The sequence below is a fragment of the Rhineura floridana genome, chromosome 11 (genome assembly GCF_030035675.1).
Source record: "Rhineura floridana isolate rRhiFlo1 chromosome 11, rRhiFlo1.hap2, whole genome shotgun sequence".
In the NCBI taxonomy this organism is placed as follows: Eukaryota; Metazoa; Chordata; class Lepidosauria; order Squamata; family Rhineuridae; genus Rhineura; species Rhineura floridana.
Window position 1 is genome coordinate 63,309,420 of NC_084490.1, and position 14,207 is coordinate 63,323,626.

The window sequence follows — 14,207 nt, forward strand, 5'->3', positions numbered from 1 at the left end:
CAATTATTTTCTGTGAAATTTCAGCCCATTCCTTCTGCCCTTCCTCCAAGGACAGGAGGTCGGTGAACATGATAGGAATTTCCCCATTTTATCCTCACAACAGTGAGAGCCAATGTGGTGTAGCGGCTAGAAAGTTGGATTTAGAATGGGGAGACCCTTGCGCTGATCGCGGTTCAGATTTATAGCTTATCACTGGGTGATTTTTGCCAATACACATATATTCTCCATCTCAGCCTAACCTTCACAGCTTGCATAAAACAAGGAGTGAGGATAGAGAAGAGCCTTTCAGCTTTGTGGAAGAGGGAAAGTTTAAAAAATGTAATAAATAAGCAGCCAGGTAGAGTAGACTAGGCTGAGGCAGAGGTTAGCCCAACGTAATCCAGGAGCTTCATGGCCGAGGAGATTTAAATCTAGGTCTCTCTAGCCCAGGGGTAGCCAACATGATGCAGTCCCTATGTTGTGGATTACAATTCCCATCAGCGGCATCACTAGCGGGAGTGCGGAGGGGTGCGGACCTCCGGCGCACGCCCTCCCAGGTGCATGGATGGGGGTGGCTGGTTTTGTGTGTGTGCGCGCACTCACCACGCGCTCCAGGCTGGTTGTGGAAGGCCCGTCCCAGCTTCACTGCCAGCGAGCGGGCACCTGCTTTCAGTCTCGCCCGCCCGCCTCTGAGGAGGAGTTTGCTGTGCCGACCCAGAGCACTTCTCGGCTCCTTTGCCGGGCAACGGCATGGGGCAGGGCGGCTCTGGGTGTCACCCCCCTCAGGGTGTCACCCGGGTGTGGTCCACACCCTCCACACCCCGGTAGTGACACCCCTGATTCCCATTTGCCCTAGCCAGGAGGCAAATGATTAGAGATGATGGGAGTTGTAGTCCAACAACAGCTGAAGGGCACCACATTGGCTACCCGTAACTGTTACATTTCTGTTCTTTCTGGTTGAATTTCACTTGTACCTATTTGTGTCCCACGTGAATGTGGCTAATCCAGGGTAGCATGGAGAAGAAAAAGCAAAGGTATGTTTTACATTTTCATTACAGAAGAAATTTAACTACAAAACAGATCAAGCTACTCTTGTGAAAATGCCAAGAAGTTCTGCTTGATAGAAGGTGGTGTTTGTGCGCGTGCAATGTGCAATAAACTTGCCATGGGTTTGCGGTCTATGTTGTATTGGATCATTCAAAGGGTTCTGCATTGATGCAAAATATTACTACTTATACTAGTCTAAGGCCCCATTTGGACTATACAGTAAAGCTGTATCATATCACTTTAAACATTCATGAGTTTCATCAAAGCATCCTGGGAACTGTAGTTTATATTTATTTATTTATTTATTTATTGCACTTGTATACCGCCCCCATAGCTGAAGCTCTCTGGGCAGTTTACAGCAATCAAAAACATTAAAACAAATACACAATTTAAAAACATATTTTAAAAACAATTTAAAACACAATTTTAAAATTCAAAACAATATAAAAACAATTTAAAAACACATGCTAAAATGCCTGGGAGAAGAGGAAAGCCTTGACCTGGCGCCGAAAAGATAATAGTGTTGGCGCCAGGCACACCTTGTCAAAAAGGTCATTCCATAATTTGGGGGCCACCACTGAGAAGGCCCTCTCCCTTGTTGCCACCCTCTGAGCTTCCCTTGGAGTAGGCACCCGGAGGAGGGCCTTTGATCTTGAACGTAGTGTACGGGCGGGTTCGTATCGGGAGAGATGTTCCATCAGGTATTGCGGTCCCAAGCCATGTAAGGCTTTATAGGTCAAAACCAGCACCTTGAATCAAGCTTGGAAACATACAGGCAGCCAATGCAAGCGGGCCAGAATCGGTTTTATATGTTTGGACCGTCTGGTCCCTGTTACCAATCTGGCCGCTGCATTTTGCACAAGCTGCAGTTTCCGAACCGTCTTCAAATGCAGCCCCACGTAGAGTGCATTGCAGTAATCTAATTTGGAGGTTACCAGAGCATGGACCACTGAAGCCAGGTTACCCCTGTCCAGATAGGGACGTAGTTGGGCCACCAACCGAAGCTGGTAGAAGGCACTCTGTGCCACTGAGACTACCTGAGCCTCAAGTGACAGAGATGATTCTAGGAGAACCCCCAAGCTATGAAACTGCTCCTTCAGGGTGAGTGCAACCCCATCCAGAACAGGTTGGACATCCACCATCCGGTCAGAAGAACCACCCACTAGCAGCATCTCAGTCTTATCTGGATTGAGCCTCAGTTTATTAGCCCTCATCCAGTCCATTGTCGCAGCCAGGCACCGGTTCAGCACATTGACAGCCTCACCTGAAGAGTGCTGAGAGTTTCTGGAGGCCCCTATTCCACTTACAGAGCTACAGTTCCCAGAGTTCCCTGGGAAGAGGGATTGATTGTTAAGGCACTCTAAGAATTGTAACTCTAGTTCCCAGGATTCTTTGGGGGAAGTCATGACTATTTAAAGTAGTATGGTACTGGTTTAAATGTATAGTGCAGATGGGGTCTAACATGACTTCTTTTGCTAATCCTTTTGACAATTTTATGCTATTCACTGTGACAGTATTGGTAACAAAGCTGTCATTTATTTAACTTGTCCTTGACATCATTAGTGTACTTAAGTTTGTATTGTGTTTTGGCTCTGAAAATTCTACTTGGAATCATGTATCAGTTCAGGACATGGATGTCAGTGGGAAGAAGCACGGAGTCCACATTCTCCAGGTTGCAACTGGGTCACTGACAGGGTCATTCGGTTTTTTACTATTTATACTGTACTAGAATGTTTCAAACAAGAGAACTTTATTGTGTATGCATTGTTCTAATTAGCAACTTGTGCATATCGTTGTACGTGATCTGACTTTCCACAATATTTGGTATGTAAGTACACAGATGGTTCTTTGTAGTTCATGCTTGTTTAACCTTTACCTTTTGTGTCTGGTTTATTAATGAGTGTGTTCATTTATGTATTTTAGCCCCTGATGAAGGCAGGAGTTTTTCCAGCTGAAACGCATTGGGCATAACTTTTAAAAAATATTTTTACAATAAATCTCCAGACTTTGATTCACCCACATTTGTCTCTTGACATCCTGGTTTTTCTCCCCCTTTTCCCTGCAACTGGGTCACTACACAAGGCCAGGAATGTGGCAGCCTCTAGGTTGATGCCTGAATTGGGTGCACTTGATCCTAAATGAAATGTGAGTGTGTATGCAGGGGTCTATGTGTATATGAGTATCTCAATTCCTGCCAAGGCTGGGAATCAGGAAGCCTTTCCTCCTTTGCTTTTGCTATCAGATGACAGCACAATGCAATTAAAATGGAGATCTACCACCTACGCAAGGGCATTCTGGGCTTCCAGGACTATTTGACAGTCATTTGACAATATTTGACTGGTTAATTGACCAGCATCCCAAGCTTAGTATAGATATGCTCTGCATTAAGAAACATATCCCACATGGGTGACATTTGACTTGCATTTTCATAAATGGACCTGTTTACACACCCAGCAGCTTCTATAGATAATGATGACATTCCGTTCCATATCACTTCTGGTTCCTTTATAGCTCTGGGTTTTTTTTTTAAGGGACTGGCTTGTAATTATTAGAGAATGAAGATAAGGAACTGAACAGGACACATTGTTTCAAACATTGTGTTTAAAATAAAAAATGGTAATATAGCACATTACAATAGACTGCTAAATATAGGCATGGATTAGAGAGCCATTGTTTCCAATCCTGCTATATAAAACTTAGTCTCTTCAAATGGAATGCCACTTGACCTTTCTTGTTCCTTCAGCCTGTGCTTGTATTTAACTGATGCCGGGACAACAGATTGCCCCTCAGAGGTGTCCAGTGCTGACATGACAGGCCATAGTATTTTGTCCCGACTATGTTCAAGAGACATAAGCACAGCTCTGTGGAGCACCAGAGAGACCTTCCCATTCATGGACCTGCACACCCCATGTCCCATAATGACATGAAAACTTTCTTCAACTTGTCTCAGCTTGTACTCTCTGCAGGCCATCTGAGACCGCCACCAGTCTTAAGGCATTCAAAAATAACTTACTTTGAAGTGGAGATTCTTGATGCCCAAAGCAAAAAGCAGATCTGCGTAGTGGACAAGGTAAGTATGTGCTGTGCATGATTTCCGTCCCTGTGGAATTTATGATCTAATTGCATGACAGGCTGTAATCCTAACTCCAATTTCCTGGAAGTAAGCCCAATTAAATACAATAGGACGTATTACTGAATAGACATGATTATGATTGTACTGTTAGAGTCTTGCTTTCTTGCCTGTGAAAAAATACAGGATCCCTGCTACATGGAACGTATTCTTGCTGCAAGGATGTTTATCCCCCTGCAAATTGTAAATGATTCTAACTCATTCTACTGGTTGATTGGCAGAATCAAATTGGACCATTTTTATGTGATGTTCATACTGTAGCTTATATTTAACTTTCCATGTTAGATAAAACAGATTTTCATTTTTCCTTGTGGCACTGATGAAAAGTCTGTTTTAATGTGGAACTGTAACTTTTCGATAGGGTTGAAAATCAAACAGACCTGAGTGGAGAACCTTGTTTTTGAAGATGGGATGCATTTTGCTGTAGGCTCCCCATTCCCATTCTACCTATACCCCAAATTAAGACTGTTATTTTAATATGGGTTATGAACTATATTTTTTCCACAATATTTGGCTGGTATCAACTGCCATAGGATCATCAGCAAGATTGTACCTGTTGGTGTTCAAAGGAAATAGAACTAATCTGAACACAAGTGCTTCACTGTAGATTTCAACATTAAATGTATGCTGAATATTCACTGTCTACCATTCAATGCCAGTGGTTGATATCTGATTATATTTAACATTGAATATTATGATAGGAAGTGGTATTTTATAGATGATAGTATTTTAATATTTGACTTTCAGGATGCACAATCTTATGCATGGTTCCTCAAAAAGTAAATCAGTAGGACTAACTCCAAATAATAAGTGTGTATACAATTGCAGCCTGTGTCGTCTATATTCACTACATTAATTATTTGATAGCTGGTATTCCATTTCCATAATAGGTTGCATTTTACATTCTTATTTAAAAACAGTGTTCTTTGGATACACTTATGCCCCCATAAATGATGGTCTGCCATTTTTGTGGTTCAAGGGTAATATTAATGCATTTGCATTGCACTTTAGGATGTTCAAAAATATTTCACATACACTACCTTGTTATAATCCTAACAGCAACCCTGTAAAGTAGCTCAGTATTATTATCCCCGTGTTGCAAAGGGTTGACAGAATGGCTCGCCTCAAGCAACCTTGTGAATGCAGGGCAGAGATTAAATTTACCTTTCTCATTTGTAGCTCAACCACTTTGACACTAGCTTCACGGGATCACAGGAGCTGAACATATACGTGTATGGCTGGCATAATGTGTACCATATTACATAATTTACGTGGGCCTGTATCTGTGCCATGTATATATCCTACTTTCAGATGGATGAATGCATGAACTAGGCCTTATTGACAGGGGTGTGTTTATGACCCATTTTTGCAGAAATGAAGGATTTAACTGATTTAGACTACCAGTTTTCATTTAAATTAAAATAAGCATAACCTATAATGGTTGTGAAGACATGCTTGAAAGTTTGTGGGCAAGGCCTGCTGAAATTTCAGAAGCCAATCAGATTGCTATTACTACTACTACTTAACATTGTATAGCTCAGAAATGCTTCACATGTCTTATCTAGCTGCAATCCTTACAACAACCCTGCAAGGTAAGTAAATATTAGATCCCATATTACAGATGGATGGGACTGAGGCTGAGAGAAACTGGCCTGCTTAAGGTCACCTAGAAAGTTCATGGCAGAGGCAACATTCAAACCAGGAACCTCCTGATTCATAGCTCAGTGGCTTATTTATTTATTTGTGATTACATTTAGATCCCCCTCCCCTCCCCCCCGAGCTCAAGGTGCTTCTCTTCCTCCCCATCTTATCCTCACAACAAGTTTGTGAGGTACATTAGGTTGTGAAACTGACTGGTTCAAAGGAACCCAGTGAGTTTCATAGCTGAGTGGAGATTTGAACCCTGGCTTCCCAGGTTCTAGTCCAACACTCTCACTACTACATCACAGTGGCTGCACATTGCTTGGTCACTATACCATACCAGCTCTCTGAACAAGATGTGTGTATGTTTTGTGTGCATCATGAAGGGGGATTCATGTAGTTTGTACGTGGGTGGACAAAATCCAAGAATGGAAGGTCACTCCCTCTGCCAGAACAGTATTTTTTACTTAACTCTCTATAAACTATGATGTGATTTCCCCCTTTAATTTGTATAGAGGTAGGTAGAAAGAGACTTCCACTTTCTCAGACAGGCTTGGGGGGAGGCTGTAATTTTTCTGACCCCTTGGATTGTCTGAGAGGGGAAATATGCCCAGATTCTTCAATGAGTGCATGTGGACAAATTGAGACAAGTTCCAAGTTAATCTGAGGGAGGAGCTTTGTAAAGCTCTCCCAACTCTATAGCTAAGATACATCCATGTCCACTCCAGAGGCACTGTACTTTAGAACGCCAATTGCTTAGGCAGCCAACAGTGGACTATGCTGTTGCCGTCGTGATCTTCCTCTAGGCTACTGTGGGAGACAGAAAGCTGGGTCACTAGACAGATTCACCCTTGATTGCTGTGTGCTCTTATATTTTTAACAACTTCTATGTCATATGAATTGGAAATCTCTTGAGTTTCTTTACAGCGTGCAGGATGAAAAGGTAGCTAATTTTCAGAAATATAGTGAGCTGACTTGGTTAAAAATGCAAACATTTTCCTGATTGTTAGTGTGCTGATCATTTTAAACTAGGGATGGAAAGATCTGACAGTTTTGCTTCTGTCAGTTTCTCATTCTTCTGATGTTAAATTTGGTTCTCCACATTTCTGCTGCAATCTGTGAACTTTAAAAAAAATCCTCATGAAAATTCTTCAGGATTTTAGTGCAAATTTCTCCTAATAAATACATGTTTTGTATGCAGTTTTCACTATGTACTCATTTTTTGCAAGCAGGTTTATCCTAATATAATGCATTTTTGTATATTACTTTCACCAGTATATGTATTGTATACGCATTTCCCCTTAATATATGCATATTTATAAACACTGCCTGGTTGGAGAACCACATCGCAAAATTCAGATAAGTGCAAATTTCAAACGATGGCTATATTTCAGTTCTCATTATTTTGGAAAGTGCAAATTTGATAAATTCAGCTTTAAATGCAAACGGAATAGTATTTCTCACCCATCCCTACTTTAAATACACCCTACCTTTGGCATTTGGGGGTTGTGTTTTTATATTTTGCATAAGCTCCAGCCTTTTAAGAAAGGAAGGGACAAAAGTTAAAGATGTGTGAAGCCTGTTTCAAAAATTTCCACAGTCCCCCCCTCTTTTTTACCATATGCTCCCAGAGATCCATAGAAACGCTGCTGACTATCTTGGACATCATTGCTGTTAGGAATTACATGCATAATTCATATATGCATCCAAACGTGGATGCTGCCCATTGCTTTCAGTGAGATGTGCATCCCCATTCTCAAATTTCCAGCTATTTTGGTCAATCAGGGTGCCCGTCCCTGTGCTGGAAGCCCTGAGTGCAAGTACGGCAACATCACGGGCTCCTTTGGGATTAAGGGTGGGATATAAATTGAATAAATAATAATATTCATAATAATACATTTTAGTAAAGAGGGTGGGGCTCATTTCACACATTCTTGTTTCCCTCTTCTACACACATTCAAACTGACCACCCAAAGAGGGCTGTTGACACCAATTTATTCATAGTTGAAAAACAAGATACACTGACTCAGTGACACAAATTCAACGTAACAAGAATTCCATTGTATTAAAGATCGCTGTTTATAATAGAGGATACAACTATATAGGAATGGCATTGGTATCTGTAATGATACCCCCTTCCATGTTGATACCCATGGAGTCCCACAGACCCCTCATTTCCTACTCAAGGGCACTTTCCTCTTCAGCTCAAAGTCTTCTGAAAGTGCCAACAGAATTGTTGGAGTGTGCAGCTTCTATTCCATGATGCTTAACTGGTGCATCAACATAAAGTAGGGACAGTGGTGTCAAATAAGAGTTTTCATTATGCTGGAGTTATTTGGATTCCCACAGTAGTACCCCGGGCATGCTGTTGTTTCATGTCATAAACCACCATTGTAAAGAAACCCTACCATTAAATAAGCATTTAAGCAAACAAATGCAATAGTGTGTGGGAGATTGAAACATTGCGGAACAGTAGAAAATAGTAGAATATATTTAACGCAACCCAATCGGTGCTATGCACATTCAAGCCCAATTGGTTTTAATGGAAGCATTAAGCAAATACTGAAATATATCACATTGAGACCAATGGGACTTAAAAGTGCTTGCTTATGGAGTATGAAGTGGTTCAGGTTGAGAGGGAAATGTTTACTATTTTTAATACCCCTTTGGGGTCACTTAAAAACTCAAAAGCAAAGGAAAATTAAAAAGGAAAAATAGTACAAATCATTTTCTTTCTTCCCCTCCCCTTTTCAGATACCACCATCATCAACGCTTCTCGATGTAAAACATAAGTTTCACAAAGTATGTAAGTACCTGGCTGCTTTGTTTAGAGAAAAGCTAGCTCCAGTCACTCAAGAGCTCTGAATAAGCTGTGTGTGGGAAATGCTGCCACACTGTGTGAGTGCTTTAGACAGAGGGTGCAAATATTAGAACATAAGGACATGTTGATCAGCTCTTATCACAAACGTCAATGGTTATGTATTTTCATCAGTACAATCCAGTTTCACACATTTTATCAATTAGACAAAAAGTGGCTTAATCAGCAATATGCAGTGCTGAAATAGAAATGTGTGCAGCAGCTATACCCATATTCTGGTGGTGGCAGTGCAGATAATATAACTTTAATCACCACTTGTTCACACACAGAGTTCAGTAGATTTGGCTGATAACAAGAGGGAGCAGTAACAAAAGGATGCTGTGCAGAGTGGTCCTGTTCAATGTTCCAACCAGCCGCCACACCTTTTTTCAGGATACTCTAGTCCCTCTCCCTCCTGGCTTTCTTTTCCTTCATAACAGACACTAAATAAACACTTTTGTACATACTGAGCAAGTTTAGACCACACTGGGATTTCTGGGGTGGTGGTGGTGGTGCGTTCCCTCCCCCCCATAGTTTTTTGTACTTCTGCAAACATTTGGGTTTCCCCAAGCCTGCTGACGTCTCCTCTTGTGTTTTGGATAAGCATTAGCACTCAAGAACTGAGTTCATGATTAGCATTACAAGTGGTACCGGCAACAAAATGTTGCAGTTGGGAGTTCTTGTTCAGGGTTTCAGCTAGTCACCATGCCCGTTCCCAGAATACTCTATCCCCTCCCCTGTTTCTTCCTCCTAGCAGTCAAAATTCCATGCCCACAGAGAATGCTCATAGATTTCCTCATAGATTTCTCCCCCCAAAGTCTTTTTGTATTTCTGCAAACCTTGGGGTCCCCTCAAGCTTGCTGAGACCTCCCTCTTATGTGGTGCCATTTTGGTGATGCAAGGATCCACACATGGAGAATGAGTTTGCTATTTGTATATGGAATGATGTAGATGGGATATTGTAGGATTAAAAACACACACCACTTCCTTTGCTTACATCTCATATATGTCATTTATGAGAAACAATTGTAATTTAAAAGCTTTAGTACATTAAAGAAAATAACACACATTCCACAATACAGAACAGAAGCATACTTCTGGATAAGCCAACATGATCACATATGTGGTCCTAGAGTCTACATTGTGTTCTCACGGTGGCCAACCAGATGGGAAGCCCACAAGCATGATGTGAGTGCAACACTCTTTCCACTTGTGATACCCATCAACTGGTATACAGAAGCATACTGCCTTTGACAGTGGAGGAAGAACAGAGCCATCATGGCTAATAGCCATTGATAGATTTATCCTCCATGAATTTGTCTAATCCTCTTTTGAAGCCATCCAAGTTGGTGGCCGTCACTACCTCTTGTGGGGGTGAATTGGTTCCACAGCTGAACCATGCATAATGTTGTACACTTCTATCATGTTCCCTCTTACTCACCTTTTCTTTAAACAAAAACACCCCAACTGCTGCAACCTTTCTTCATAGAGGAGTTGCTCTAGCCCCTTGATCATTTTGATTGCCCTTTTCTGAACCTTTTCCAACTCTACAATATCCTTTTGAGGTGAGGGAGTCAGAACGGTACACAGTATACCAAGTGAGGTTGTACCATAGTGATATATAATAGCATTGAGATACTGGCAGTTTTATTTTTAACCTTTTTTGTAATAATCTTGAGCATGGGATTCACTTTTTTCACCACTGCCACAAAATGAGTCAACATCTTCATCAAGCTATTCACTACAACCCTAAGGTCTCATTCCTGGTCATTCACCATCCCATGAGTGTATTTGTGAAATTAGGAATTTTTGCCCTGATGTGCATCACTTTTACTTTTGCTTACACTGAACGGCATTTGCCATTTTGCTGCCCATTCATCCAGTTCGTAGAGATCGTTTTGGAGCTCGTCGCAATCCATTGTTGTTTAATCACTCTGAACAATTTGGTATCATCAAACTTGGCTACCTCATTGCTCACCCCTAACTCTAGATTATAAATGTTGAAAAGCACAAGTCCTACTACCAATCCTTGGGGGACTGTATTTCCTATATACTTCCATTGGGAGAACTGGCCATATCCCTACTCTCTGCTTTTTGTTTCTTAACTAGTTACCCATCCACAAGAGATCATCTTCTCTAATTCCTTACTAAGGTTACTGAGGAATCAGCATTCAGACATCACTTTCTTCCATTTTTGACATTATTATTATTATTATTATTATTATTATTGTTATTATTATTGTTGTTGTTGTTGTTGTTATTTACATTTGTATACCGCCCCATAGCCAAAGCTCTCTGGGCAGTTTACAACAATTAAAAACATTAAAAACAAATATACAAATATGCAAATTTAAAAACACATTTTTTAAAAAAAACAATTTAAAAACACATGCTAAAACGCCTGGGAGAAGAGGAAAGTCTTGACCTGGCGCCAAAAAGATAACAGTGTTGACATTTCCTTGCTTGTTAATTTTCACATTTTAGATGATCTCTTGCATGACGTAAAAGCCACTTCTGGAAATCTAGTGGAATCAAGTGGAAGTTCAGTGCTTATTTCTGTGTTAATCGCTACCAGAAAAAAAAAAATCTGTTTGCAACCCTGTTAACCTGGAAAATTGCAGGAGTTCGGTGTTTTATTTTCCCCACAATTTTCTTGGGATTATTTCATTGCCACTCAGGTAATGATATTTGGCGTGGTATTCTGGCACACAGAGGCATGCATGCACATAAAGAGTGGGGGATGGCAATATGTTCGATGATGTCTGCTGTTGTGTCACATCATGCCCACTAGTGTGAATGAAATTTAGCATGACATGGTGGTATACTGATGAAAAAAAACACAGTTCCATAATGTAACAGGTACGTAGTGAGAAAGGAACATCAGAAGTCAAGGCAGAAGCATTAAAATTATAATTGGGAAAAATGATGCAATAAACCCCATGTCTGAATGCAGCCTTGTTGAGGTACTTTGTCAAAAGCTTTTTGAAAGTCCAAGTACACAGTGTCACCTGGATCACCTTTATCTATATACTTGCTGACACTCTCAAAGTACCCTAAAAGTTTAGTGAGACAGGACTTACCATTTGCAGAAGCGGATTCTGCTCCATCAAGACTTGTTCTTCTATGTGCTTGGTAATTCTGTGTTTCACAATACTTTCCACCAGTTTTCCTGGAATAGATGGAACAGATGTTAAACTAACCAGGCTGTGATTTCCTTGATCCCCCTGGATCCCATTTTACTAGTTAGTGTTAGATTGGCTACTTTCCTGTCCTTACTCCCTGCAGTTTACTACATTAGTTGACTTGGGAGCTTGGAATCTGTTCAGTTAAAGGGCAGAGTAATCTGCCGTGGCTTCCTTGCCCTGCAGTGGAACTCACCTGCTAGCTGGACCCTTTGTCACTGGAGTAGACACTCTTCATCAGCTGTGGCTCCCTCTAGCTCATGGAGCTGTATTTGAAATAAATAATGGTAAATAAATTTTAGATACTGATGGATGTGTGAAATAAGTTGTGCAATTTAATGAACACATGGTTAGGCAGGGGGAAAAAACCTTAATACTGCCTTTCTCATTTGCTCTTACAGTAATTCATGACAACCACAGTAGCCTCAATACATAAATAGGTGTGTCTTTGATTCTCAGTCCCATCAATTAAAATTTGTCCTAAGGTTTGAGTTGATTAATCTGCCAGTTATAAGCTTGCCATCCTAACTATTATAATCCTCAATGAATTCATTGTTTTCCATTGCAGTGGGGCCAGGTCATTTCTGGGAAGAAAAAAAATGTTTTCCTTTTGCACTCCTATCTGAACATCACTGATATCTTGTTCATATATCTATTTTTCTTCTTTTATAACCTTTTAAGTGTGACTGCCCTTCAGTTTTACTACTACGAGCAAAACAAGTCTGAGCAGGCACCATCCAGCCAAAGTGAAATATGCTCCCTGTACTTTTTCTTTTCAGAAGAAATATCATCCAGATGCTTTAGCTCCTTTCCAGGAACATTTTCCAGTCTATGGGGGAATGAAATGCAGGGTTGTCAAAACGATATCATTATCTCTTTACAGTTACTCAGAAGTGTTCTTGAGAATTCTCAGACACTCGAGTCCCATCCACCTTAAATGACATTCATGATGACCTTTGCTATTTAAGGCCTGTACAACCTCGACATCAAACTTCCTGATGTGCCCTGGTTGATATGAAAGACACAAAGGAGGGGTTTTAAATATCTCTGTGTTGGGCTACCTTCTGTTCCCAGGGGTTGTGCTGAGGTCTTTAAATCTCTATTTCCAACCTTCCAACATTTTGTGCATTATGCTCTCATGCTGTTGTTGTTTCTGAGACATAGGCTGAATAAAAATTCCTTCTCAGATCAACATTCTTTGGGTAAATCAGATTCTAACTATGTTTAACCTCATAATTCTGGCAATATCTATCCATGCACCCAAATATTGTCTCCTACAGTGGCTCACACCAATTAAAATGCATTACACAGTGCAGTGCTGCTATGGGGAAGGAGGGCTGTAAACAAATCAAAACAAGGCATAGACCCCATGGGTCCTGTGTGTCCACAGGAATTTTCAGTGGTGGAAGGGGAATAATAAATATTCCACACAAGAAAACATTGCTAACATTAGAGAACAGGTCTACCATTTCTGATAGATCTGGTGACTGAGCAGTGGTGAGGTCCAGATGAACCAGGCCTGTGAGAAACCTGTATTCTAGGCCTACCCCTCCATTGTTTCTCAACTGAAAGATCTGCTGTCCAGTTATTGGTAGACCTGGCATCAAGGGCTGCTTTCACACATGGGCTTATTGTGTCAGTTTTGCAGATTAAAATCATAGTGCTTCTTACTTGATTTCTAAACTTCCTTTCACCCCACAGTACATGTTGCATTAAGGAACTGTGGCTTTTTTGACTGATATACTGACATTTTGTGCAAATATCTTTCATACTGATGCAACGAACAATGTCTTGTTCACCTGTAAAATGTCCTTCACCTGTAAAACATATGCGCACTGTAGTTTCCCCATAATTTACTGCGTGAGCTAGTGTCTGGACACAGGAGTGTGTGTGGGAAAAAGGAAGCTACCTGCACCTAGGCTGCAATACCAGTACAATTTTTGTCAGGGAAAAAAATGTAAGCCTAAAGGGTGGGAACACATTGCATGCCAGGATGAGTATCATGTGAGTGACAGCAGCTAGTGCAAAACTTCCATGATTTTCTGGATTCCCAAGCCTGCAAACGGATTGTTTCTGTAATCATTTATCAAGGAAATGAGCACTAAACTTCCACTATATTCCACTAGATATCTGGAACTAGCTTTTACGTTGTGTGAAAGATAAAATAAAATGTGCAAATTACCAGGTAAGAAATAGTTGGAATAATGGAGTAAAATGCACTGTGAGAATAGCCTAGATGATGTCATTCCACTTACCTCCACTAAAACCCTGATTTTTTTCCCTGGCTCCGACTGCATTCACACTGCACTTTATTCTCTTTCCCTGATGATTCCTTACCTCATAATTTCCACATTTTATTTGATCTTTCACC

General features: G+C 40.8%; 1 protein-coding gene across 6 annotated transcripts in view; it reads left to right on the forward strand.

The window, feature by feature from the left end:
* Positions 1-3,764: 3,764 nt before the first annotated feature.
* The window catches only part of TECRL (trans-2,3-enoyl-CoA reductase like), a 102,610-nt gene continuing 92,167 nt past the window's right edge, over positions 3,765-14,207 (forward strand). For 2 of the 6 annotated variants that reach the window (XM_061589639.1, XM_061589640.1), the window contains exons 1-2: positions 3,765-4,096; positions 8,552-8,603. In XM_061589639.1, the coding sequence (XP_061445623.1) occupies positions 3,863-4,096; positions 8,552-8,603 (286 nt within the window). In that variant the 5' untranslated portion in view covers positions 3,765-3,862. The remainder of the gene's footprint in view (positions 4,097-8,551; positions 8,604-14,207) is intronic. The other 4 variants (XR_009758409.1, XM_061589643.1, XM_061589641.1 and 1 more) reach the window with 4 other exon arrangements.